This window comes from Lindgomyces ingoldianus, assembly GCF_010093535.1.
Source record: "Lindgomyces ingoldianus strain ATCC 200398 unplaced genomic scaffold BDR25scaffold_17, whole genome shotgun sequence".
Lineage (NCBI taxonomy): Eukaryota > Fungi > Ascomycota > Dothideomycetes > Pleosporales > Lindgomycetaceae > Lindgomyces > Lindgomyces ingoldianus.
The window spans coordinates 1068988-1094039 of record NW_022985178.1 but is presented as its reverse complement, the minus strand read 5'-3'; the positions used below and the strand labels follow the sequence as shown (position 1 = coordinate 1094039).

The 25052-nt window shown below is 42.5% G+C and overlaps 5 protein-coding genes across 5 annotated transcripts in view; 3 read left to right on the top strand and 2 right to left on the bottom strand.

Moving 5' to 3' along the window:
* The window catches only part of BDR25DRAFT_355627 (uncharacterized protein), a gene marked incomplete at both ends in the record, with an annotated part of 468 nt that extends 243 nt beyond the window's left edge, over positions 1-225 (bottom strand). Inside the window, 3 exons of the mRNA XM_033695489.1 lie at positions 25-40; positions 98-147; positions 193-225. Of these exons, the coding sequence (XP_033547373.1) occupies positions 25-40; positions 98-147; positions 193-225 (99 nt within the window). The remainder of the gene's footprint in view (positions 1-24; positions 41-97; positions 148-192) is intronic.
* A 1476-nt stretch (positions 226-1701) lies between these two features.
* BDR25DRAFT_343218 (polyketide synthase PksD) lies at positions 1702-10439 on the top strand (the record flags this gene model as incomplete). The annotated part of the gene is made up of 11 exons (XM_033693807.1): positions 1702-1733; positions 2329-2396; positions 2459-2524; positions 2584-2852; positions 2918-3260; positions 3314-3404; positions 3530-3686; positions 3742-4351; positions 4411-9071; positions 9122-9442; positions 9502-10439. The coding sequence occupies 11 exons, from the start codon at positions 1702-1704 to the stop codon at positions 10336-10338; spliced, it is 7455 nt and encodes a 2484-aa protein (XP_033547372.1). The 3' UTR covers positions 10339-10439.
* Positions 10440-10454: 15 nt separating this feature from the next.
* BDR25DRAFT_287515 (alpha/beta-hydrolase) lies at positions 10455-12277 on the bottom strand (the record flags this gene model as incomplete). The annotated part of the gene is made up of 2 exons (XM_033688332.1): positions 11106-12277; positions 10455-11042 (listed from the first exon to the last, which is right to left on the bottom strand). Exons 1-2 carry the CDS (start codon positions 12234-12236, stop codon positions 10455-10457), a joined length of 1719 nt encoding a protein of 572 aa, XP_033547371.1. The 5' UTR covers positions 12237-12277.
* A 6735-nt stretch (positions 12278-19012) lies between these two features.
* BDR25DRAFT_314705 (uncharacterized protein) lies at positions 19013-20370 on the top strand (the record flags this gene model as incomplete). The annotated part of the gene is made up of 4 exons (XM_033691474.1): positions 19013-19278; positions 19319-19685; positions 19887-20147; positions 20314-20370. 4 exons carry the CDS (start codon positions 19013-19015, stop codon positions 20368-20370), a joined length of 951 nt encoding a protein of 316 aa, XP_033547370.1.
* A 470-nt stretch (positions 20371-20840) lies between these two features.
* BDR25DRAFT_369778 (uncharacterized protein) lies at positions 20841-21668 on the top strand (the record flags this gene model as incomplete). Its single annotated transcript, XM_033697114.1, has 3 exons — positions 20841-21084; positions 21145-21337; positions 21390-21668. Exons 1-3 carry the CDS (start codon positions 20861-20863, stop codon positions 21666-21668), a joined length of 696 nt encoding a protein of 231 aa, XP_033547369.1. The 5' UTR covers positions 20841-20860.
* Between the last annotated feature and the right edge of the window lie 3384 nt (positions 21669-25052).

The window sequence follows — 25052 nt, the reverse complement described above, 5'->3', positions numbered from 1 at the left end:
AAGGGTCTCCGTATCGGCTCCGACCCTGGCTCGACCCTGACTCGACTCTGCCCGGCCCCCTGCTGTTACCCCTATTCCCTCATGTATTTAGTCGCACCTCGCCCCTGTAGCTAGCTCGGTAGTTTTCTGATATCCTACGTACAAGGCCTATAGGTGTCATTGGTATTCCCAGGTCTCTGAGTCCCCACGCACTCCCATATGCCTCTGAGTGGATTCATACCGCATTCGGACCCATTGTCTTGCCTGCGCCGTTACAGTCACTAAATAAAGTACAGGAGGCACATAACAGGCAGGACTAAAAGAATGCTAAGGAGAAGCTTTTATAACACTAAAAGGATAAAATAACTAAGCTTAGAGAAGCTATAAAGGCTAAGAAGGCACGTTAACTACAAAAGAGGAAGCAAATAAGGGCGCAGGTAAAGGAAATCTGCCTGCAGGAGCAGCGTAAAAAGGCAGCTAAAAAAGAGGAGGCGCAGATTACCTATAAAGTAAACAAACAACTTAAAAATAACCTTAAGGCCTTAAAAAGAGGTAAACAGAAGGCTCTTACACCTTCTCCTAAATTATCTGTTAATAAGAAGGATGTTAATGTAGATTTTTTATTAATTATAGATATAGCCCCTTTACTAGCTAGATTACGCCGCACCTGTAAAATAGAGCTTCTAAAACGCTTCTGTATATAAAAAACCTTATTAGCGCCTTTAGGCAGCTTCTCTAATTACTACACTAAAAAATCTTGTGATTTTACAATATATATGTGGTTGTAGAGCCTTAAAAGTTCTTAGGTGTAGGCATCTGAAACCGTGCATGCGGTGGGGCCGTGCATGCGGTGGTGAGCCACAGTATACCTAGCATAAATCTTTATTATAATTAATTAAGAAGAGCTATAATGTGTAATAGTTTTAATTTATTTAATTAAGGTATTATAAAACTATAAACTAGTTAATAAACACACTTTTTTTTACCTTAAGCTAGTGTACAATCTTATCCTAGTACATCCACCTACTTTATATAAGCTTATTAAAAAGAGCCTATCTATCTGCTTTACTAATCTTTATAGGCTGCTCTAGCACGCTTTAAACTAGAGGCGTTAAACGCAGCTATAACTTTATAGATTTAATAGTATATTGTCTACAGCTTACCTACTATAGCCCTTACACTTTATAATTACTTAAGGAGACTAATTAAGTAGCGTAAATTAATATATATTAAGGCGTGTATGCTGTAAGAGACTATAATTTAAAAATTAGAGACTAAGTAGTTAACAAGGTAGTTAACAAGATAGGCAAGCAGAGACTCTGTAAGCGTAATACATGTGGGAACTAGCTAACGACTACACTAAAGAATTGTTAGTATACACCTTTTACATAGGACTGTATAGCTTCACGTGTATACTCACTATATAAGCAGGTATCGTTAGTTGCTGATGCTTTGTTGGCATATTCAGTGGTTACTGTAAAATTTGGGGGGGCGGAGGGAATTTGCCGATGACGCGACAAGGGTCCACCGATTAATGCATATAGCGGATACAGCCGACTAAGAGGATTCGGAGACCAGGATGTTACTTTAGCCGGAGCGAGCCATGCCATAGTTGTGCATTCCTAGATAAGCATCAGAAGCACATACCCAAGACCTTATCATTAACCATATGAAGATCTAATGGGCATCTGACCCACCCCCTGACGCCCACAAGCAGCACTAATGCCACCCTTGAGCCAGACAACTTCACACACGTGAGCCAAGCAACTTCCCCTGCTGATTGAGTGTTAGCGCTGGGAGGCGAGCAGCAAGGATAACTGGCGCAAACAGCTCTTGGCCGAAGCTGACGATCGCGAGCATGATCTGATGTGAAGAGGGGTAACTACATCTAATCAGGAAGCACTATCAATACGGGTCTTTGGGTCCAAGACTTTGCGTGGGACATCTCTTTCTGGTGCTTATAAACTACCACCATATGCATTTGCAGTCCATACGCGTACTCCAAAGTTGAATGTAGTCGCAAGTCCCATTCTAATTGCCATATTAAGTCTCGATATTGACTCCTAGTCTCACCTTTGGCATCTCAGTGCAAGTATCTCGTTCAATGGAGCCAATTGCAGTCATAGGCCATTCGTTCAGACTGCCTGATGGAGTTGAGGATGTCTTGAGCTTTTGGGATATGATTAAGCACGGGAGAAACGTGATGAGAGAATGGCCCAAGAGCAGAACAAACATCGATACATTCTATAAGCCAGGCTCAGGTCTCAAGAACACGGCAGGTCTAACCAAAACGCTTCCTCTCGGAACCTGACTTGGTGGCTAAAAAGATACTGCTTAGTTATATTCAAGGGGAAGCTACTTCCTAAACGGAGATCCCGCTGCGTTTGATGCCCCCTTCTTCTCTATCACGGCCCACGGTAAGTAGAACGCAGGACGATTCTGTCTTTCGGTATACCAAAATGCTGACATGTAGAAACAGAGGCAGCTGCCATGGACCCACAGCAACGATGGCTTCTCGAGACTTCTTACAGAGCCCTGGAAAATGGTATTCTCATCGAGCCCTGAACCTACCTTAAACCCGAGCCCACTACTTACAACATGCAGCTGGGATTCCCCTGGAGAAAGTGGCAGGAACCAATACAGCTGTCTATGCTTCATCTACCTCAGAAGACTACATTATGATGACTGCCAAAGACCCAGATCATGCGGCGCAGATGGTGGCCACCGCCACCAGCCCTAGTATCCAGGCTAACCGGATCAGTTGGTACTTCGACCTGAGGGGTCCCAGCATACATGTCAATACTGCTTGTTCATCCAGTATGATTACTGTGGATCTTGCGTGCCAGAGCTTGAGAAGCGGGCAGAGTTCAATGGTATGCAGAGCCACGTATAGATGTGTTCCAGAGCTTCGCGAAGCGCTAATCTCTGGTATATCTAGGCCTTGTTAGCGTCCGCCAACAGTTTACTGAGCCCAGAATGGTCCCTCTATATGTCTAACATGAACTTCCTGTCACCAGATAGTCGGTGCTATAGTTTTGATCACCGTGCTAATGGCTATGCAAGATCAGAGGGCGTTGTTGTTCTCGTGCTAAAGAGACTTTCTGACGCGATTCGGGACGGGGACACGATTCGCGGGGTGATTCGAGGAACTGGCTCGAACCAGGACGGCCACACCCCAACAATGCCCCAGCCAAACCAGTCCGCGCAGGAGGCACTCATTCGCCAGGTATATAAGAGCTGCAACTTGGGCTTTGAGAAAACGCGTTATGTAGAAGCCCATGGTAATATCCTCTGTGGCTGAATCTTCAACGACCGTCGTATCTGACATCCCTAGGTACCGGCACGCAAATCGGGGACGTCACAGAAGCAACTGCAATAGGCCGGGTGTTCAGGAGCAGCAGATCCCCGAAGGAGCCACTTTATATGTAAGTGCAGCCCAAAGTCCAGAGGGTGCTAGTTTTCCGGATGGGCCTCTACGTGCACGTCGTTAGTTCCGAACCCGGGAATTGTTTGTCCTTTGACAATTACTAACCTTGACCGCACCTGGCAGTGGCTCGATCAAAGCGAACATTGGTCATCTGGAAGGAGGTAGTGGCCTAGCCAGCATTCTCAAAAGCATCATGATACTCGAGAAAGGTATCATCCCGCGCGCCGCCTCGTTTGAGAAATTGAACCCTAAGATCAAGGCCAAATTCTACCATCTGGAGGTACAGACTCTCTATTTGAGCTCATATAATTTACATCCACGCTGACGGGTTTTAGGTATCTACTGCTTGCATTCCTTGGCCGACTCAAGGCCTGCGACGGATCTCGGTCGATTCATTCGGCTTTGGTGGAGCCAATAGCCACGTCATCATCGATGATGCTTTCCATACCATTGAGGCTCTTGCGCTCGTAGGCAATCATCATACCTTGGCCTTCCCCGGCCTGTCTGGCGGCGTGAACGGAGTGAACCATGCAACCGACAAAAACAGTAAAGCGAACCCCGGGCACCATTTACTGACGTGGTCAGCTCGAGATGAAGCTGCACTGAAACGAATGTTGCGTCGGTATGATGAGTATCTCCGAACCTCCAGCTCCACGCATGGAGATGCCGAATTCCTAGGAGATATCGCCTATACACTTGCTGCGCGCCGTTCTCTCATGGCCTGGAGAGCCTTCTCCATTGTGAATGGACTAGAGACCTTGGACCTCCCTGCTGCGAAATGCGAGCGCGCGGCACGTGACGTTGGAGTGGCTTTCGTCTTCACCGGCCAAGGCGCGCAGTATGCCAACATGGGGATGGGGCTGCTCCACTACCCCGTCTTCAAGGCTACGCTTGTCGAGATAGATAGTATATTCCAGAGTTTGGGAGCCGAGTGGTCACTATTTGGTAAGCATAGCGTTCGGCCATCGGCACATAACAGCATTCGTTAACTCGACGTATGATAGATAAACTCAGAGACCAAACATGCATCGACAGACCAGAGTTCAGCCAGCCTTTATGCACTGCGCTTCAGATAGCTCTGGTAAGACTACTGGAAACTTTCAATGTCTTCCCAGATGTTATAGTCGGACATTCGTCAGGAGAGATTGCGGCGGCATACACCGTTGGAGCCTTTTCCCTTCGCTGCGCCTGCGCAGCTGCCTATCACAGAGGTCGCCTCGCTGGGCAGATAGCCGCAGTATCTGCGCTGCAGCCAGGAGCGATGATGTCCGTGAATCTCGCGGAATCCGAAGCCGAGTCCTACTTGGTGAAAGCGTCACTGCCCGGTCCCGTTTCTGTTGCGTGCATCAACAGCCCGAGCAACGTTACGCTATCGGGCGACGAGAGTGCCATTGATCAGCTGCACAAAGACCTTGAAAAAGATGGCGTCTTCGCAAGGAAGATCAGAACGGGCGTGGCCTATCACTCGCCTGCTATGTATCACGCCGCTGGTGAGTACCTGGCTAGTTTGGATCATCTCGAGCCACGAGAATTGCACAGCGGCAACCCTATCATGATATCAACCGTAACAAGCCAGAAGGTTGCGACAATCAACCTGTTAGACCCGCGATACTGGGTCGATAATATGGTGTCACCTGTACGATTCGCTGACGCACTGCAATACATCGTCCACACTGCGCCCAAGGTAGATGGCCTCAAGCCCATCACCAACTTTATTGAAATTGGACCCCACGGAGCATTGCAGCGACCCGTACGCGACACGATGACTCACGCTGGCAACAGCACGGCGCGATACGGTTCAGCCCTGTCGAGGCAGGACCCCCCATCCAGAAGCATTCTACAGCTGGTTGGTCAGCTGTTTACCTCTGGACACCGTGTTTCGATCACTGCAGCTAACCAACAGGACGGCCCTTCTCCAGTCGCCAAGCCTGTAGTAGACACCCCTGATTACCCCTTCGATAAGACACTGACATACTGGCATGAACCCAGGCTAAGCCGTGATTGGCGGCTTCGTGAAGAGCCTTCGCAGAGTCTTTTGGGCTTACGTACAAACGACTGGAACCCACTGCAACCACGTTGGCGGAAGATGCTGAACGTCGAGGAGGTCCCTTGGCTCGCGGATCACGTCGTGGGCAACAGCATCATTTTCCCAGGTGTAGGTTCTATCGTAATGGCTATTGAAGCTGTCAAACAAACAGCCAGTGGAAACCAAGCCATCAGGGGCTACCATTTGAAAGAGACCACATTCACGAGTCCTATCGTCGTCACCCCGGGACAGACCACAGAGGTCATGACACATCTCCGTCCATTACAACAGTCATATGAGAAAACCTCCACCCGGTTCGAGGTAGAAATTTTCTCGTTTGCGGAGAACTACTGGAGGGCTTGCAACAAACACCTCATCCATGTCGAGTTCGAACAAGAAACCCGAACCGAAGTAGATGGCGGACACGAGCTCCAGCTCCTCACCTCTTCCATCGCTCACAATTACCGAAACACAAAAAGCAAAGCCAATGTGAAAATTGCCACTGCTGATTTCTACCACGGGCTCGAGGAGATCGCGTTTCAATACGGACCTACCTTTTCTCTTACCGACGAGATTCGTTGGGATGGGGAACATCTCGCCATTGCCGAAGTTCACGTTGGGCCTCCAGTTGACTCATATAAGGAGGGTGTTGTCCATCCCGGCGTTCTCGACTCATGCTTGCAGCTCTGCCTAATCCCACCATCTCAGAAAATCTCGAAGAACATCCCGACTTGTGTGCCGCACAAGATCAAAGGCGCCTGGATAGCTGAGACCGCGTGGCGGGATCCATCTGCAGACCGAGTCGATGTCTTGACAGAGGCAAAGCTCAAAAGCACTGGCGCCGGCCTCGACTGTGAGGTGGCTATCTTGTCCAAAACAGGCGCTCTTCTTGGATATTTCAAACGGCTAGAGATGTTGCCGATCATGTCGCGTGAGATTGATCTCGATGATAGCGGGAGGAAGTTGCTGCACCATATCGACTGGAAGCCACACCTTTCATTGCGTCCCCCGCAGCAGCCGCATGACTTGGGTAATACCGCAATAAAATCACCAGACAACGAAGATGCAGCCGTCAGCGACCGGATCGAGCTTGAGGAGACACTCAGGTCTGTAGCGCAGCGGAGCATTGACAGCCTTCAGCACGACGAATGGGAGAGGATGCCAGCCCATGTGAAGAAGTACATCTCTTGGACAGAACGCCAGCTTCGGGGAAAGCCAAACAGAGAAATCCCTGCAGGATGCGATCTCATCAGCAAGTTACAAGACCTTGGTATGAGATGGCCATCGTGGAGAGTGTTCACAGAGGCCGCAAAGAGCTTTCCGTCCGTAGTCCGCGAAGAACCACAAGAGCTCGATTTGTCCCTTTCGTCGGACATATTTCAGGATTACCTCGATGACATAGTGGCTGCAGTCTGCAACCAAGATTTTGAGGCGTATCTCGGACTGCTGGCTCATCAGAAGCCCACCCAGAGGATTCTCGAGATTTGCGCTCGTCGAGGTGCTCTCACTAGCTACGTGCTATCAGTCTTTCAGAGAATCGAAGCTCGTACAGGGGGTATAACGTACTCTCAGTACACCTATTCGGACACACTGACAGCCTCGCTCGACGATGCCCGACAACGATTTGCCGAACACCAAAACCGCATGGACTTCACGTGTCTTGACGTCAATCGAGACCTCATCGCGCAAGGGATGCAGCCCGCTAGCTACGATGTGATCTTCGCAGCAGGTGCCTTGCGAAGCGCCAACAATATCAGTGCCGTTCTTCAAAATCTTGGAAGAGTGCTGACGCCGGGTGGCCAGCTCGTCCTCCACGAGATTACGGTCCCCGACCGCTTTGAGATAGGCTTCGGCTTCGGCGCGACTGCGGACTGGTGGTGTGACCGACAAGACGATGGAACGATGACCCCCTCCCAATGGGATGCAGCTTTGAAAGACAACGGCTTCTCAGGGACCGACCTAGTCATCAGGGACTACAAGAACGATGTTTTGCATTGCTCTAGCCTCATGGTGTCGAGAGGAGCGGCGGCTCAGCCAAGCCTTCCAAATGCAGATACCAGGGTTCTGATAGTGATTGATGACGACGACAGCTTCCAAAAGGCGCTCGCGGAGAGTTTGCTCCATAACACAACCTGGAATTCCCGTGTACTTACTCTTACCGAGATGATAGTTGAGAAGCTTGAAACAAACAACTATGTCGTTTGCCTTGCGGACGTCTACCGGCCATACCTCCACCCAATGAAACAACAGACGCTGAAAACTGTTAGAAACTGGGTACAACAGTGTAAGAATCTATTCTGGGTTACTGCATATAATACGGAGAGCACCGCGCTCTCATCATCGTACCCCTACACAGGGATCAAGGACGGTTTCCTCCGTACTCTACGCTCCGAATTCGCTCTCAATCGCATCGTCTCTCTTACTCTGGGCGAGAGCACTCGTGACGCCACAACCTGTGCGAGATACGTATTTGATGTCTTCGAGTCAGCCTTTATTCGGGGGCTCAGCGCTGATGTTGAATACATGGTCCGAGACGGCGAGATTTTAACCGCACGGCTGGTTGACGATGATGACACCAACAAAGCCCTCGCGTCATCTCTAGTGCCGCAAGCCATTACCGAGCCTTGGCTACCAGGACCGCCGCTCAGATTGGGTATTCAAACCCGTGGACAGCTCGAGACTTTACGCTTCCAAGAAGACGTAGAATACTACGAGGAGCTAGGCCCACAAGACGTTGAGATTGAAGCCAAGGCATGGGGTCTTGGCTTCCGTGACGTCTTTATGGCCCTCGGCCGCTTGGAGGAAGATGATTTCGGGATAGACTGCGCGGGCATAGTGACACGAGTAGGATCTGAGGTTCAGTCGATCAAGGTCGGGGACCGTGTCTGCGCGCAGGAATTCAACTGCATGAAAACCTATGCCAGATCGCGTGAATGGTCGACGCAAAAGATTTCAGACTCTGTTTCGTTCGAAGAGGCCTGCGCTGTCATCATGCCCGGTATGACGGCGATACAGTCGTTGATCGAGGTCGCGCGCCTGCAGAAAGGCGAGAAAGTCCTGATTCATTCAGCTTCCGGTGGCACAGGCCAGGTCGCCCTTCAGATCGCGCAGATGATTGGCGCAGAGGTGTTTGCGACTGTAGGGTACGACAGCAAAAAGCAGCTCCTAATGGACAAGTTCAACGTCCCTGAGGATCACATTTTCTACAGCAGAGACACCAGCTTTGCCCAGGGGATCCTGAGAATCACGAATGGTTATGGCGTTGATGTGGTTTTAAACTCCTTAGTAGGGGAGTCCTTGCGAGCCTCTTGGGACTGCATCGCCCCGTACGGAAGGATGATCGAGATTGGCAAGGCCGAGATAAATGCCAATGCGTCGCTGCCCATGGCCAGCTTCGCGAAGAATACCATGTTCGCCGGCGTCGACCTTTATTACATAAAAAACGACTTGAATAAAAAGCATGTGACGCGCATGCTTCTGCAAAGGACGATGGACCTGGTTAGGGATGGAAGTGTCCGGGTGCCGGTACCCCTTCACATTTATGGCTTGGACTCGATGGAGGATGCATTTCGATATCTCGCGAGTGGGAAGAACTCAGGTCGTATCTTAATTCGCGTCGATCCATCAACGCATGTCCAGGTATGATGAGATGAGCCAAGCTGATACGATGGGTACTGACACGACAGCAGAAACCCAAGATCAACCGGAGAACATGGAAGTTCGATGGAAAAGCCACTTACATGGTAGCAGGAGGTCTTGGTGGCATCGGTCGCTCGATACTTAGATGGATGGTTACGAGAGGAGCTAGACACTTGCTCGTTCCATCGAGGTCTGGTCCTGCCTCTGCTGCAGCGTCCGAGGTCGTGCGTGAGTTATCTGATCAGAATATCGTTGTGTCGACCCCAAAATGCGACGTGTCTTCAAAAGACGCCCTCTCGCACATGCTAGAAGATGCTGGCACAACTCTCCCTCCTATACGAGGGTGCATAGTCGCCACTATGGCTCTGAATGTAAGTTGCAAAACAATTTGCAAACCCGCGGTCCTCATCGACCACTAACATGACTTTAGGATTGCTTGTTTGAAAACATGACGTTGCCACAATGGGAGCAAACCTCTTGCTCCAAAGTCGAGTCGTCATGGAACCTCCACACACTACTTCCTGAGCTCGACTTCTTTATACTGCTCTCTTCCGTCTCCGGTGTGGTTGGAAACCCCGGCCAGAGCAACTACGCGGCAGGCTGTACCTTCCAGGACGCGCTGGCACGGCATCGCAACGAGGGCGGCCAGAAAGCAATCTCTATCGACCTCGGTGTGATGCGCAGCATCGGAGTCGTCGCAGAGACCGAACGGCTCCAGCAGCATTTCCAGAACTCCAAGGCATTCATCCAAGTCGAGGAGGCCGAGTTCCTATCCCTGCTAGACATCTGCTGCGACCCGTCGTACCATCCACAAGGCCACCAATGCCAGATGGTTATGGGCCTCGAGACCCCCGCCAGTCTCCTTGCGCGGTCGCTTGAGCCACCCGAAGTCCTGCAGAGACCACTCTTCGCCCGCTTTAGCCAGCGAGCGGACTTGTCTGGCAGCAGCAATGACGGCACCGGCGACGGTTTAGACGCCGCGCGGCTCTTCCGGGAGGCCGATTCGGCGGTCGAGCGCGCTCAAGTGGTCGTCGAAGCTCTCTCCAAGCGGCTGGCGCGGACGCTGTCGATCAAGTTCGAGGACGTCGATACACACCAGGCGCTTCATGCGTACGGCGTGGACTCGCTCATCGCTGTCGAGCTCCGCACCTGGCTTGGCAAGGAATTCGCGGCCGACGTGTCCGTGTTCGAGATTGTGAGCGGGAAGACGATCGAAGCTGTCGGGGAGCTGGTAGCCAAGACGAGTAGGATTGAAAAGGGGGCGTAGATATCTATGTCCGGTGGGCTATATTGGTTCGACCACGAGTCGATTTTGCGGAACGCAGTGTTGGATTGAAAAGGGTCTGGGTAGGCAAAGCTGGATTCATTCTTCTGTCTAGATATCTATAGGCGCAAAGTCTCTAAATGGGTGCGGATGTACTCAAAGCTAGCGGCCCTAGCATTGTCATCTATCAAATAAGTAGATTGAGCTCCAAGCTCCAGCAATTGCTTCTTCTCCTGCCATGTGGGCCAAGGACTCAAGTACCCGCTAGGAGTGCTGGGCGCATAATTGTTAGGGTCTAAAGAATCTACAAACGAGATGTACAGATCCTGAATAGACCTGCTGACATTACTGGTTTCGTAGTATATGTGAGGTAGGTCCGTGGCATGGTAGGTCCCAAGGATCGGGGTCCCACTTTCGTATGTCGCTAGGTAGGACCACGCTGGAACCGTTGCGGGGAATGTTTGCAAAAGCAGCCGAGCCATGAAAGTAAATTCCCAGTCGCCCAGGACAGCAGCGAGCCGCTTAAACTCTGGGTAAGTATCATTCGATGCGCCTATGCCGTCTGGACTGTCGGGGTTGTTGGGATAGGTGGCGATGAGGCCCTCAATCTCATCCCGGTTAGCGTTGTGGAAGAATACATCGTTGAGGTAAGAGACCAATGCAGCTTCGGTGGTGATGTTAGATTGAAATAGAGCGAATATCGTTCCCTAAAACACTGGTGAGCTTATCGTGACTGGATATCAAGCTTTATGATGGCTTTGCTGCAGTACCTCATTTTCCTGATTGCCGATGATCATTGGGACTGCTGCGTATTTCCCTTTCTGGGCAAGATCTTCGGGGCTAGCAGTGAGAATACGACCGTCTGGCCGCGGAGCATAACTGAAAGCAAGGGAATTGTAGCCCAGGTATGCGGGGACACTGTTCGCTGCAGTTACGAAGGTATCGTAGTCGAGTCCTCGCAGACACTCAAGTTTAGCTGAATCCGCGGCTGAAGCGCACCCCGCCGTTTCGACCACCTTGTCAAAGATCTCCTGGGCCTTTACGCCGTTTACTGGCTCAGTTGGTGTGATGCTGCCGCTATTCATGATTGCCCCTCGGAACAAGGAACGGTTTTTGTAGGTGTTGTCGCCGTCAAATAGTGCAAGTTGATCAAAAACACTCATCGCACCAGCGCTCTGACCCCAGATTGTAACAGCATCAGGATCACCTCCAAAAGCTGCAATGTTATCTGCTACCCACTCCAGACCCATACGCTGGTCAAGCAGGCCCAGATTAGCAGCCCCATCCTCCAACACCTGATTCCCCCCAAGAAACCCAAAGGCCCCGAGGCGATAATTGACAGCCACAAAAATCATCGGCTTGCCCTGGGCTACCGATTCGGGAATCAGCACCGACCCATTGTACATTTGCGGGCTACCCGTCTCGAAGCCTCCGCCAAATATATAGAAGAGAACAGGCAGCTTCGCATCAATCGCAGCACGCGTGCCTTTTGGTCGCATGACCGAGATGGTGAGGCAGTCCTCACGCTCGTCGCCCAATGTTGACCCAAAGAACAGAGTCCCCTGGACGTCGGGCAAAGCAAGCACATCGAGCAAGAGTGGTGTAGCGTCTATTGCTGTCATTTGGGGACATGCGGGGCCGACACCAGTGGCCTCAACCGAGCCAGAATCGAAACTTTGAAGGCGTACTGGGGGCTTCAGTCTGAGAGAGCCGGTTGGCGGTTGGGCAAAGGGAATTCCACGGAAATATTCGACGCCATCATCACCCACGGTGCCGATGACAGTACCGGCAGGGAGCAGGACAGATGCTGTGGCAGTGACGTTGGGGGCTGAGAGAGGGGTGGAGGCTCCTGGGGGAACCAGCGTGGCGACGAGAGCAAGTAACCATGTGTTGCACCTCATGGTTATAGTGGAAGATAGAGGATATTATGGATGGGTGGCGAATGGTTGGTGTAAACATTTGCAGAATTCTACGATACTTTATCTTCTCTTTTCTATTTAGCCTAAATCCTTGTAAGGAGTGATATGACGTTACCGATGCATGTCGGTGGTATGTATGTATGCAGGTGAGAAGTCAGCCACAACGCGTGCGTACAGTTCGTACATACACGCTAAAAACTCGCTTGAGCAGCCAAGCGTTAGAAATTAAAAGCAGAAAGTGTTATGTTAGCTTTTAACTTTTTTATATCTTGCTTAACTTTTTCATGTGTAGTTTAACTTTTATATATGTAAGGTTAATTTTTAGCTACAAAGCTAGTATATAAAAGGTAATAGCCTAATAAGAGAAAGCAGAAGATATAAATAGCAGCGTAGGTACATTTTAATTATAAATTAAGAGCGCATCTAGCTTATTTTAGAATATACTTATGATTAAGCCTTTTTATAACGTACCTAACAGGTTGGCCGGCCACACAGGTTAGCCAGCCACTTTTGCTAAGCCCCTACCACACCCTACCTATCTACATAATGCCTTAACAACAACACTAGATTAAATCTTCTAAAGAACATTAGATATAGCTTACTCTTTAGGCTTTTAAATAAAACTTAAAACTTTTCTTATAACATGCTGTAGCTATTTATAATGTTTTTTACATAACACTAAGTAAGTAACGCGCTAGACAGCCTTTAAAAGTAAAATGCTAGCCTAAATTAAAAAATATAACTAAGCTTAAAAAAAAAGTAGTTATTAAGTACATACTTAAGCTTATTACACATAGATTTTCTTTTAGGCTTGTAGCTATAGCTAATATAGCTAATTCCTTGCGCGCAGAGTATAATTTAGGCTAGGTTAGCTTAAACTAGCCTAGTATATAAGTTAAGCACTGCTTTAAGTTTATAATAAAGTTTAATTATAAGTATAATTATAAAAAAGCATTTTATAAAGATCTAAAAGTTATCTAAGGCTAGTTTTGCCTAGTAGCTAATATAAAAGCTAAGTATAGTATCTAGAATAAAAACACATATAACTTTAATAAGTTAGGCTTTATAATAAGCTAGATATTAACTAAAGTAGTTATTATAGCTTTAAAAAAATAAAGATAGCTAAAAGTAATATAGTAAAGTAATAAAAAGTAAATAATAGTTATCTAAAGCATTAATATAATAAAGTAAGCTATTTTACTTTTTATTATTTTTAAAAGCTACTATTACCTCTTTGCCTAGTATAAAAAAAAGAATTTGCTTTAAAACTAAGTTATTATAGTCTCTAAGAATAGCTAGATAATAAATAAGCTTAGGCTGTAGTAGTTAAAGCACTTTAATAAGCATATAAAAAAAAGTTATAAGCGCTTATTAGCTTTTTATTATTAATAGCTATAAAAGCTATAACTTACTTAATTTCTAGTAGTACTATAAAAAAAATAAGATTATTACTATTTATATACTTTTATACTTATTACACTTTTTATAGCCTTTTAATATAAGTTGTTTTCCCTTTTAAAAAAGGTATATAAGTACTAAGCTAAAAATTTTATGCGCAACTAAATTACTTATATTATAAAACTTAAGTTCTTACTATGCTTTATATGTCCTTACAATGTAGTAATTACTTTTAGTAATATCTAAAAAGGGTTTTAAGGCGCTAGTTTAGTCTTATTTAACCTAGAATAAGTTAAAATAGCCTTTAACATCTAGTTATGTACTTTATTACTACTACTACTTATTAATAATAAGCCCTAGCAGTTATAAACCTTAAGTAATACTTTTAAATTTAAGTTATAATTAATACTTATAAAAGTAAAAATTTAAAAGCATATAAATAGCTTACTAACATTTATAGTAAAGGCCTTTAAAAAAGTCTTAAAAAGGGCATTAATTATTGCGTATAAGCTAGTGTTAGTGTAAAAAGAGATTATAAAGCTTTAAGCAGTAAATAAGGCTACTACATAACATAGATTACATAAAAGAAAGTAGATTTAGGCAAAAAAGACCTTAATAGTTAAGGATAAAGCTTGTTTAACTACTCTAAAGGAGTTTAAAGCGCGTAGTAATAGGAAGAAGCTAAAGACGCAGGTGCGCGCTAAAGAAGGTAAGCTAAGTTAAAAGCAATGCAAGCAGTGTAATTAGACTAGGCATAACTTACATATGTGTAAGAAAGTAGCAGAAGTAAACTCTAAATAATATCTTATGTTGTATTGCTCTATATAAGGCTAAAGTGGGCTGTTTTGCGCCAGAATGGGGTGGTTTTAGTGGGGGCTTGGCAAAAGTGGCCGGCCAACCTGTGTGGCCGGCCAACCCGTTAGGTACGTTATCTAAAAACTTAATAATTTATATCTATAATATCTCTAAATACTATACCTTCTCTTATGCCTTCTTTTATAGAAGTTATTTAGTAATACTACTACCTAGTTAAGTAAGCTTAAACCTTAGTTAATAATCTTACTATTAATACATAAAACTTTATTATTAAAAATAAGAATAAAGCTTTTACTAAAAAGTGTAGCTATTTCTTACTAAAAGTAAAGCTTATAAGCTCTAATATATAAGTAAGTAAGCTTTAAAATATATTTATTATTTATTTAGCATACACTACAAGCAAGTTGCTTACACACCTAAGTTACTTACTTTTGCTAAGACTATACTACATTACTCTTTCTACACTAATGTATTCCTAACAACACTACTTAGACACATTAAAGGAATGTTAGATATAGCTTATGCTTTAAGCTTTTAAATAAAACGCAACACTTTCTAAGTACCACACTATAGCTACTTATAGAGTCTTTTAAAAGATAATAAGTAACTAACACATAAAACAATTTTTTTTACACTAATTATAACATACTTTATAAGCAACTTGCTTACACACCTAAGTTACTTACTTTTACTAAGACTCTACTAAACTACGTTTTTTACACTAATGCATTTCTAACAACACTGCTTAAATGTGCTAAAAGAATATTAGATATAGCTTATACTTTAAGCTTTTAAATAAAATATAACACTTTTAAAGTAATATGCTATAGATATATATAAGGTTTTTTAAAAAATAATAAATAACTAATATACTAAATAACTTTTATAAGCTAATTTTATAGCTAACTTATAAAAGCTTAGTAATAATAAAAAGTAGGTAATTATTAAGCACATAATTAAGCTATATATATAAGGATTTTTCTCTTAGCTAGTAGCTATAGCTAATATAGCTAATTTTTTACATACTAAGTATAACTTAGGCTATATTAGCATAAACTAGCTTAGTATGTTTATAAAGTGTTATCTAAAGCTTAAAGTAAAGTTTAAGTGTAAGTATAACTATAAAAAAGCTTTTTATAAAACTTTTAAGTTAATTTAAAGCTAGTTTAGCCTTATAAAAAATATTAAAGCTAAGTATAGTATCTAAAATAATAATATATATAACTTTAATAAAATAAACTTTATAATAAGCTAAATATCTACTAACTATACTTATACTTAAAACTTTACTTTAAGCTTTAAAAAATGCTTTATAAATATACTAAGCTAGTATATGCTAACATAGCTTAGATTATACTTAGTGTGTAAAGAATTAGCTATATTAGCTATAGCTACTAGCTAAGAGAAAAATCCTTACATATCTAGCTTAAGTATATGCTTAATAATTACCTACTTTTTATTATTACTTAGCTTTTATAAGTTAGCTATAAAATTAGCTTATAAAAGTTATTTAGTGTAGTAGTTATTTACTATTTTTTAAAAAACTTTATATATAGCTATAGTATATTACTTTAAAAGTGTTATGTTTTATTTAAAAGCTTAAAGTATAAGCTATATTTAATATTTTTTTAGTATGTTTAAGTAGTGTTATTAGAAATGCACTAGTGTAGAAAAAGTAGTTTAGTAGGGTCTTAGTAAAAGTAAGCAACTTAGGTGTGTAAGCAACTCGCCTGTGGTGTACGTTAAGATAATATAGTAAAAAAGGAATAGATCTTAAAGGTTACTGCTAGAAATCCTTTGTACTCTAGCAGCATTACAGAATAAGCTAAGTGGGGACGTTGTGGATTAAGGATGGCAGCCCTAACAGCGCGGCGCGCCTAGACTGTACGCTGCATGCTCGCGTTCTCATCGTGTTATGGATCGGGTCTGGCCGGGCTGGCAGCATGCTTGATGAGGCGTCACTTGTTTTTTTTTTTTCATGTACTGACCGCGTGTGCGAAGAGCTTGCTGTCTCCCACGCCCTAAGTGTCTTATAATGGTTACCCTGCTTTCTTTTGTTCTCTTACTGTTTTCTATTAGTCTGTTCTTGCTCTTCTAGCAGCTCTGTCTACGCATTTTACTCCTTTGCTCTCTTTCAGCTCCCCTTGTTACTCTCGGCGAGCTGGGGGGTGGGGGGATCGCGTAAGAAGAGCACAGGGACCTAGTGTCGTGCCTGTGTTTGGGACGTGCGGCCCGAGACACTTGACGCCTGAGCTCCCACTACATAGGAAGGCTCTCTAAGAGCCTCTTGTAGTCAATAGACTTGCTCCTCATTGCTCTCTAATTAGTAGTTGCGACACTATTATTATTCTACCTAAATTAGCTCTAACTACTACTTTAAAGTACTGCTAATAGAGATTATTTGTCTATAAAAAAGAGGGTAGTGTAATAATTTATATAAACTGTTCTATCTTACGTTGCCTAGAACCTATATCTAAAGGTTCCTAGTAGGTATTATTATGCTCTTAAATTCTATAACTTAGTCTGCTAACTAATTATAGTGTTTAACTAACTATGCTTTTACATCTACTTGTTAGAGCCTCTCTAGTGTAAGGACGAAGCTCTGTACCACTGCGCTAATACAGCTAAAAAGATGCGAATAATCAACCCTAAGCACGTAAGCACCATCTCGGCCTTACATCTAGAGGCGTTTTAAGTTATCTACCTTTAGGCTACCTACGTTCTTGCCTAGAGCTAGCAGGTTAACTTTACTCTTTAAGTTTTAAAATTAAAGAAATATAAGTATTACACTTTACATAATAAAAATTATAACTTAGTACAAATCTAGTCTAATACTACTAGAGTATAGTTTACTAACACGCGTGTAAATTATCTTCTATTATAAAAAAAGTTTTTAGCTTTTTAAAGTTATCTTAATCTACAAGCAGCAGCCTAAAACATAGAGAGTAAAAAGAATAAAAAGAAAGCTTTTAAAGCTGTTTTAAAGTTTACTTATAGTCTAGTGTAAGTTACTTAAGTTGTGTAAAGGTAGAAAGCTAGTCTTTCTATAGCTAGCATTTAAGTTGCTTTATGGTGAGAGCACTGTGAAGCAGGAAGCATGAAGCGCAGAAGGGGGTACAGGATAGTATTGATAGACGAATCCTTGAGGAGACTCAGGGGTTCGTGAGAGGATATATATATATATATATGTGCCCAAGGCCGGGCCGAGGGCTCTCCGGGGAGAGTCCGAGGCATGTCTAAGTTAGCCGTGACATTTATTTAACTAGAGTGCTAAATTACTTTACTAGGTTTTAGCTTTAAAGGCTCTAGTGTCTAGCCTTTAGACAGACATTATAGTGCTTGTAGGTAGCTAGAAAGAAAGCAGAGAGGTTTTAGAAGAGGTGCGGAGGAGGAGGAGAGACAAGAGAAGAAGGGTAGAGGAGAAGAAGAGAACTAAGAAGGTGTCTAACAGCTTGCTATTAGACACTTTCTATAAGCTATAGTTTGTTTTATAGTATGCTTATAATTAACTTCTACTTTTACACTTTATTATTAAGTAAGTAATTTATACCTTTTATACTAGCTTTAAAGTCTTTAATCTACTTATATAAATCTTGTGGAGGATAAAATAGCCTAGCAGTAGCTGTTCAGAAGATCGGATGAAGTGACTCTGCTATCTAAGAGAGTTGGAGGCTCTCCTTATATACACCGAGCTTCGGAACATACTATCTCCAGATCCCGAGCCGCGCCCCAGGCTCCGAGCCCCAGCCAAGGCTCTCAGTGTACGCGACAAATCTTTTAAAGGCCTAGAGCGTAAGCTGTATCTAATGTTCTTTTAGCGCGTTTAAGTAGTGTTGTTAGGAATGCATTAGTGTAGAAAGGATAGTTTAGTAGGGTCTTAGCAAAAGTAAGCGTCTCAGGTGTGTGAGCAACTCGCCTCTGGTGTACGTTACCTGAGGCTTTTACCGCTTATAATCGCCAATCATGGCCCAAAGGAGCCAGCAGTCGGTCTGTTAGCGAAAAGCGACGCGAGCCTCCTAAGACTGCTACACAAATCAGAACCTTGAAGCGACACGCTATTCGCCAATAAAGAAGGAAGCTAAAATTGGGATGTAGGGTGGCTTTCTACTTATTTAGAGGTGCTGCAGTTTCCGCTGAAACTGCCCAACATCCTTCATTTTGCCTTAGTTTCCTCCATCCTATCCCGCAGTCACCATGGCCATTCTGCTGTTTTAGTAGTATCTAGCCTGGCGGTTTCACGAAATGTAGTAAAACCCATCCTCTTTTAGTGCGCCCAGCTGCTCCTAACATTCACAATAGGGAGATTCTTCTCCTTGGCAGCCGCCACAACCTAAAATTTCACATCCTACCTAATGTTCAACAAGGACCTTACCCAAAGAAGTTACTTCATACGCAAGAAGACATCCCCTAAAAGTAGTATCCTATTACTCAGTTTCACTATCATATATTCGCTAGGCCAACTCTATGGAACCCTTCTCTAGGCACTGGACAGTCCGGGCTACATTTTGCAGAGCCACAACGTATCCGCCGCAAGGCTACAAAATATGCTCCTTGAAAACCCAAGCTATATAGTCTCACTTAATCTAAGATCCGGCAATCTTTTGCATCAGAAAGAAAGTTTGTCACAGACCATTGGCAGCAATCTGTACAAGCCCGCCGTAAATTTTATGAAATCACTGCACCGACTCGACCTAAAGCTGGCGCTCGTATCTGGGCTTGACGACAAAGGGTTCTCTGTATCTCCGGACAATTATGTGATAGTATCTGTGGCGCTAGACGCAACCGCTGCATTGCCCTGTGCAAAGTTTGAGTGAGAGGAATTTTAGCTGGAATTGTACCTTCAACAATAGCTTCGCGCAGCCACTTCTGGAGACGATCGTTGGTCAACCAGAAGTTCATTGGGACGATGCTTCTGACTTGGTACTCGACTCCCGGTACTTTCGCCCAAACCGACAAAATAACATCTGGGCATCTTTCGGAAAGGGTGGAGGTACTACTGCCATGAAACAAATGTTCGCTCTCACAAAAGGAACAAGGCGACATTCGTTTATTGCAAGTACGGTTAAGTTTTCGATGTTGACGACTCCCGGGGTACCTTTTTCGCGCGTCGAGGTGTCGGACTTTGTGAAGAGGACTTGGAGCTCGAATCCTGAAGAACAGCACGCCCCCCTTATCAGTCGCGTAGTGGATTCCATCCTTAAAGCGCAGGACCTCGACGTAAGCTACATGTTTGGTCTAAACTCCGCCAACAATGTGTCTGTTACCCAGTCCCATTGGCAGTATCTGACACTGGAGGATTTCAATGGTGATACTTTGTTTTCCGCCATCCGCCTCTAGGCAACTAGTATCATGCTTACCCATTCGGAATCTCTTGGAAACCCCCCAGAGCCGTATGAGAGCTGTAGCACATCGTTTCAGAATGAAGCGGAAGGCGGCAGAGTTACTGATACAGACTGCGCTGGGAGAGTCGTCAAACCCGAACCACGCTTTTATGGGCAAGTCAACACCTCTGCAGTCCTTATTGTTAACGGCCTTGGAGACGGAAGATCAAACATTAGCTCGAGCGCCCTCGATCAATCACACTTCCTCTGGCTGCAGGAAAACTCTCCCGCCATGGACGACTTGCTGGTGTCTCGTGGCTTTATAGTAAGCGTGGACCCGGCTCTAGTTACCCTCAAGGTTCGTAGTCCGAGAATGTCAAAGCTAAAAAGTGCACCCACACTAACAAGTTTCTGTATCAGACGGCTTTACTCACACCAGCAATTTCCTACTTGCAGTTGCTTCTTGTTCTACTAACTGTGCTATTTGCTCTTATCGGATGGCTTTGTCTTGATAAATATTCTAGTCCCCACTGGTCCAGCTCGCTGCTTCAACATTTGTTGTATACAGTCAAAACGCCTAGGGACTGGAAAAATCCAGAACCAGGGTATATTAAAGTCACCCCGAATATATGCCTTTCAAAAACGCCGCTAGAAGACTCTAGCAAAGCGATTATTACAATAAACGGCGCCTTCATAACACTTGGGGATGACCAAACGCAAGACAAGGACAATTCTTCTAGCCCCGAAGGCTTAATTGAAAAGGTGCAAGAGAGAATGCCTTTATTTAATAATTCAAAATAGGCCAAGTTTAGTAAGAGAAAGAATTATAATGTAGAATACTTAAAGTACAAATCTAATAACTTAGTGTTAATCTTTATAGAGCACCTGCGCGTTGTAATTATCAAGCAATCATTGGCTGACGCGGACAATGTTTCGACCGGTATACAGCTTTGATTTTCCGTCGACGGACGAATAGTTCGGGAGAACCAGAGATGTCGGCTATATTAAGCAATCATTGGACACAAACCATCAGACCTCCAAAAACTTCTAAAGAACTCATATCCCCTCACCATGAAAGTCCTCATCACCGGCGCCACGGGCAACATTGGAGGGGAGGTCCTCCTACAATTTCTCCAGCATCCAAGTATTACCTCAGTCGTAGCATTATCCCGGCGTGACATACCCAGCGAGTCGCTTCCCAACAACAACAAGTTTAAGAATGTGATCATAAAGGACTTTGGCCATTGGAGCCAAGATGTTATGGACATTATACAGGATGCTGATGCGATGTTCTGGTAAGATTTTCGGCCACGGCGTCTACATTGGACACGAGAATGGCTGATTAGTTCCTATAGGGCGATGGGTACCAACGACACATCACCAGGCCCGAACTTTGACTGGCCACTTGCATTCCAGGAAGCCATGTTGAAAGCCCGCGAAGGACAGACACGCACAACACGGTTCAGATATGTTCATCTGAGCGGGAAGTGGGTTGTACAGGACCAAGAAGCATGGCTTTTGTTTCTCCAGAAAACAAGAAGGCTTAAAGTAAACCCCACTCATTCATCTTACCGTTCTAAGGTGACTGACCTGTCTCTAGGGACGTGCTGAAATTGTGTGTCTCGAGTTCGCAAAAGAGCACACGGATACTTGGCAAACCTTCATTATCAAGCCTGGAGGAGTTGTTACTCCAAATATGTTTGGAAGGGGTTTGTGGATGATGTTACTGGGAACTGATTGGTTTATTCAAAGTGAACAACTCAGCGCATATGTTGCTGAACTGATAACCATGGGGAAGGAAGTCGAAGGACTAATATACAATAAGCGAATGCTAGAAAAGGGACAAGCATTGCTACAGATGACAGCAGAAAGAACTTAAAAACGTTGGAATTTCGCAAACTCGGCTGAAAGGAGCTTAGTTACAAGAATGGAAAACGAAGTGCAACAGTAGGCTTTAAGCAGGTTAGTTCGCCTTTTCACAGTATTAGCTATAGCTGGCAATATAGTTGTTATACCACTTTTCTAGATGTTCTAAGCTCTTCTAATTTAATAACTGAATTTAAATCTAAGTGTTCTTCATAGTTCACTTAAAGCAGATAGAAAACAAGTATGTTTATTTCATAGTTAACAATGATGCTATATCACTACCACAACTACACTCATGAGTTAGAATAACAAGTTCTCTTAAGAAACCAAAATCACAGCCACGGGTTATAAAAGTGCAAATGCCTTTAAACTTAGACTTGCAATTGTGGATGTAAGCAGCGCTAAATACAACATACGCCTAGCCTAGCTATGCAAGAACAGGAGCAGGCAGTAGAACAAGGATGAGAGAAGCAAAATGCAGCCAACAGTAAAACAAAACAAACCCCCACAGAGGCAACCTTAATAGCTAATGATGACGTGCTATTTAGAATAATATTAGGTGAGAAAATAAGTTAAGCTTCTCCACTACTCTCCGAACTAGGATTTGCAAGACCTAGGGCTACTAAAGCTAACCTAGCATTTCTTATAAGGAAAGTGTTCAATGCAGGCACTAGCCGCGCTATGATGTCTTCGGCCGTCTTCCGTGTTAACATTTTCAGCTTTGTGTAATTTATGCTCAATGTTGAATGGACTCTCTGCTAGCTAGCACTTGGTGTCAGCAAATGCGTACAAGACGGAGAGGTTTGCACAGTGTAAACATTGCACAGGGGTGTTAGGTAACTAGTGTTAATTACTTCTTATTTTTCCTCTATACAGAGGAAAAGGGGGATATCTAGATGTTTGCGCACAGAGGTTCGCGCACAAGCATTATGTGACATAGATACGTGATCCTGCTTGTGCGTGATTGCTTGTATCTAGGCCGCGACGCTGCTGCTGCGTACAGACACTAGCAACTTTTCTTTTTATCTAAAGAGTTGCCTTCTGTATGTGTTACCTCCCTTTTGTTTATATAGGTCTATTTAATTATGTTCTACTTTTACTTTACCCTATTTATTAGGACTTGCCTTAGTAATGCTGTGCGTTAGAATAGGCTAGTTATGCTATATAAATAGCTTTTTTTTTCTTTATCTTTTGCTTTCTAAGCCCTACTGTATAATCCTCTAGCTCTTTTCTTTTTTTGTACAGTGCTAATAGTAACAGATCCTTATAATAAGAAAGATAAGTGCATATAATATAAAAAAAAAAAATAAAAAGAAATAAGCCTTATATAAAGGCGTTGTTAGTCTAGTTAGTCTAAGGCATCTTTGCGCACAGAATCTAGCTAGTCTACAAATGCTTCTATCTAGACAGAGAGGCAGTTAGTTAGGACTAATAATTAAAAAGCCTAGTTTAGTGTTTTCTTTATATATATATCTACTAAGTTGTCTTTACTATTAATTTACTTTATTTTAGTAATTTCCCTTTTCTTATATAATTTACAGAGTAATATAATGTTAATTATAAGTTACTTTTTACTAGTAGTGCCTAGCTTAATAAAGTAATTATATAGAAACCTTAAATTTATGCAGATTACTACTAGAATTAGTAGCAGTTTAAGCATTTATATAATTTACTATAGAGTTATACTAAAAGTAATTACATTATTAAACTTTTTAACTATTTTATATAAGTTGCTAGTAAAGACACTTTTAGTTACTTTTTTACACTTAGTAGAATTTTAGTGTATAATGTTACCTAGTATTTTAAAGTAGTTACTTTACTTTATATAGTCTTTATTACTTAATATAATTAAAAATCCTAGCTATAAGCTAAAGTCTTTATTATTAGTAAATAATCTATTTATAAAGATAAATAGCTTTACATAATTAAGCTATAATAGTAGTAAGGTAAGACTATGCTTACTATTATTTATCTGCTATTAAATTTATGTGTTAAGTATGTTAATATTATTATACAAAAGGTCTATAGTTTATGCAGTAATAAATAAGTTAAATGCTGCCTTTAGTTAACATATAAATGCAATGTATACTTTTTTTACACATTACTTAACATATTATTATGCAGCATTTTTGTCCTTTAAGTTAATTATATAAAAGTAGCTTACTTATTTCTTTTAAGTAAGAACTACTATGTTATGTGTAAGTTTAATTTTTCTACTATTAAACTTAATAGGCTGCTTCTCTACTAGAATAGTCTTACTTTTTATGTAAAACTTTACTTTTTATAGTTTTTTTTTTCTCTTTACATAAAATTTTTTGTTATAATGCTTAAAGTATTATTTATTTATAAGCTAGTAATACTAAAAGTGTGCTCTTTTTTATTAGTAATTAAAAAGTAAGGGTTATATAAAAAGATGTGTATACACAGCTTTTCTTTATAGTAGTTATAATATGTTTTAAACTAATACAGTCCTAATTTAGCAGCTCTATATAAGAGTTGTATAACCTAAAGTATTATATTTAGTAAAAAGCTCTAGCGCATCTTTTTTAGTAGCTTTATGTACAGTGTGCGCATAAGCTTATCTGTTAATTAGATGTATACTTATGTAATATTACACAGTTTAAAATGCATTCTGTACATAGCTTTTAGGCTTGCTTTTATAGCTAAAAATAGTCTCTAGCTTATTCTCTAAATAGTTAGTAACTAAGTAAGAATTTCTCTTTTCTTTTTATCTAAGTAGCTAGTAAACACTAGGTAGGATTTTTTATATAGTTAAGTTATTTTGCCTTTTACTTTTTATATAAAGTAAAAGTTAAAAATCTAACTTTAATACCTTATTAAGTTATATACTATAACTTTAAAAGTGCTGTTAGTAATTAAAGTGTTTATTTTTATATAGTCTAATTCTTTAAATAGTTTTTTAGGTGTAGTAATTACACTGTCTATATAAAGCTTAATAAATAAGGCCTAATTATTCTTCTTTTTCTAGGTTAAAAATACCTAGTCTAGACTTTATGCAGGTTTTCTTTACTTTTTACTTCTTCTAGTATCTATATCTTCTCTTTACACTAGTGCAGCATTGCTATTCTAAAGGGCTTAGTCTATAGTAGGCTTTAGTTCTGCTTTTATAATATTTTTATAAAGCTGTTTTTTTTTCTTTTTCTTTAAAAGATCTCTTTATATAAGGATTAGTTTATCTAGGTTATTTATTATAAGTAGGTTATCTTTCTTTTTTTTTTATAGTATAGTTTAACTTGCGTATATTAAAGCTTTAGTAGGCTATTTTTTTTTTTAATAATAATATTTCTTTCTTTAATGCTCTTAATTTTGTATAGGCTAGTCTAGCCTTTCTTCTCTCTTTATGCTATAATCTCTAAGCTAAGGGGGAGGTTAAGAA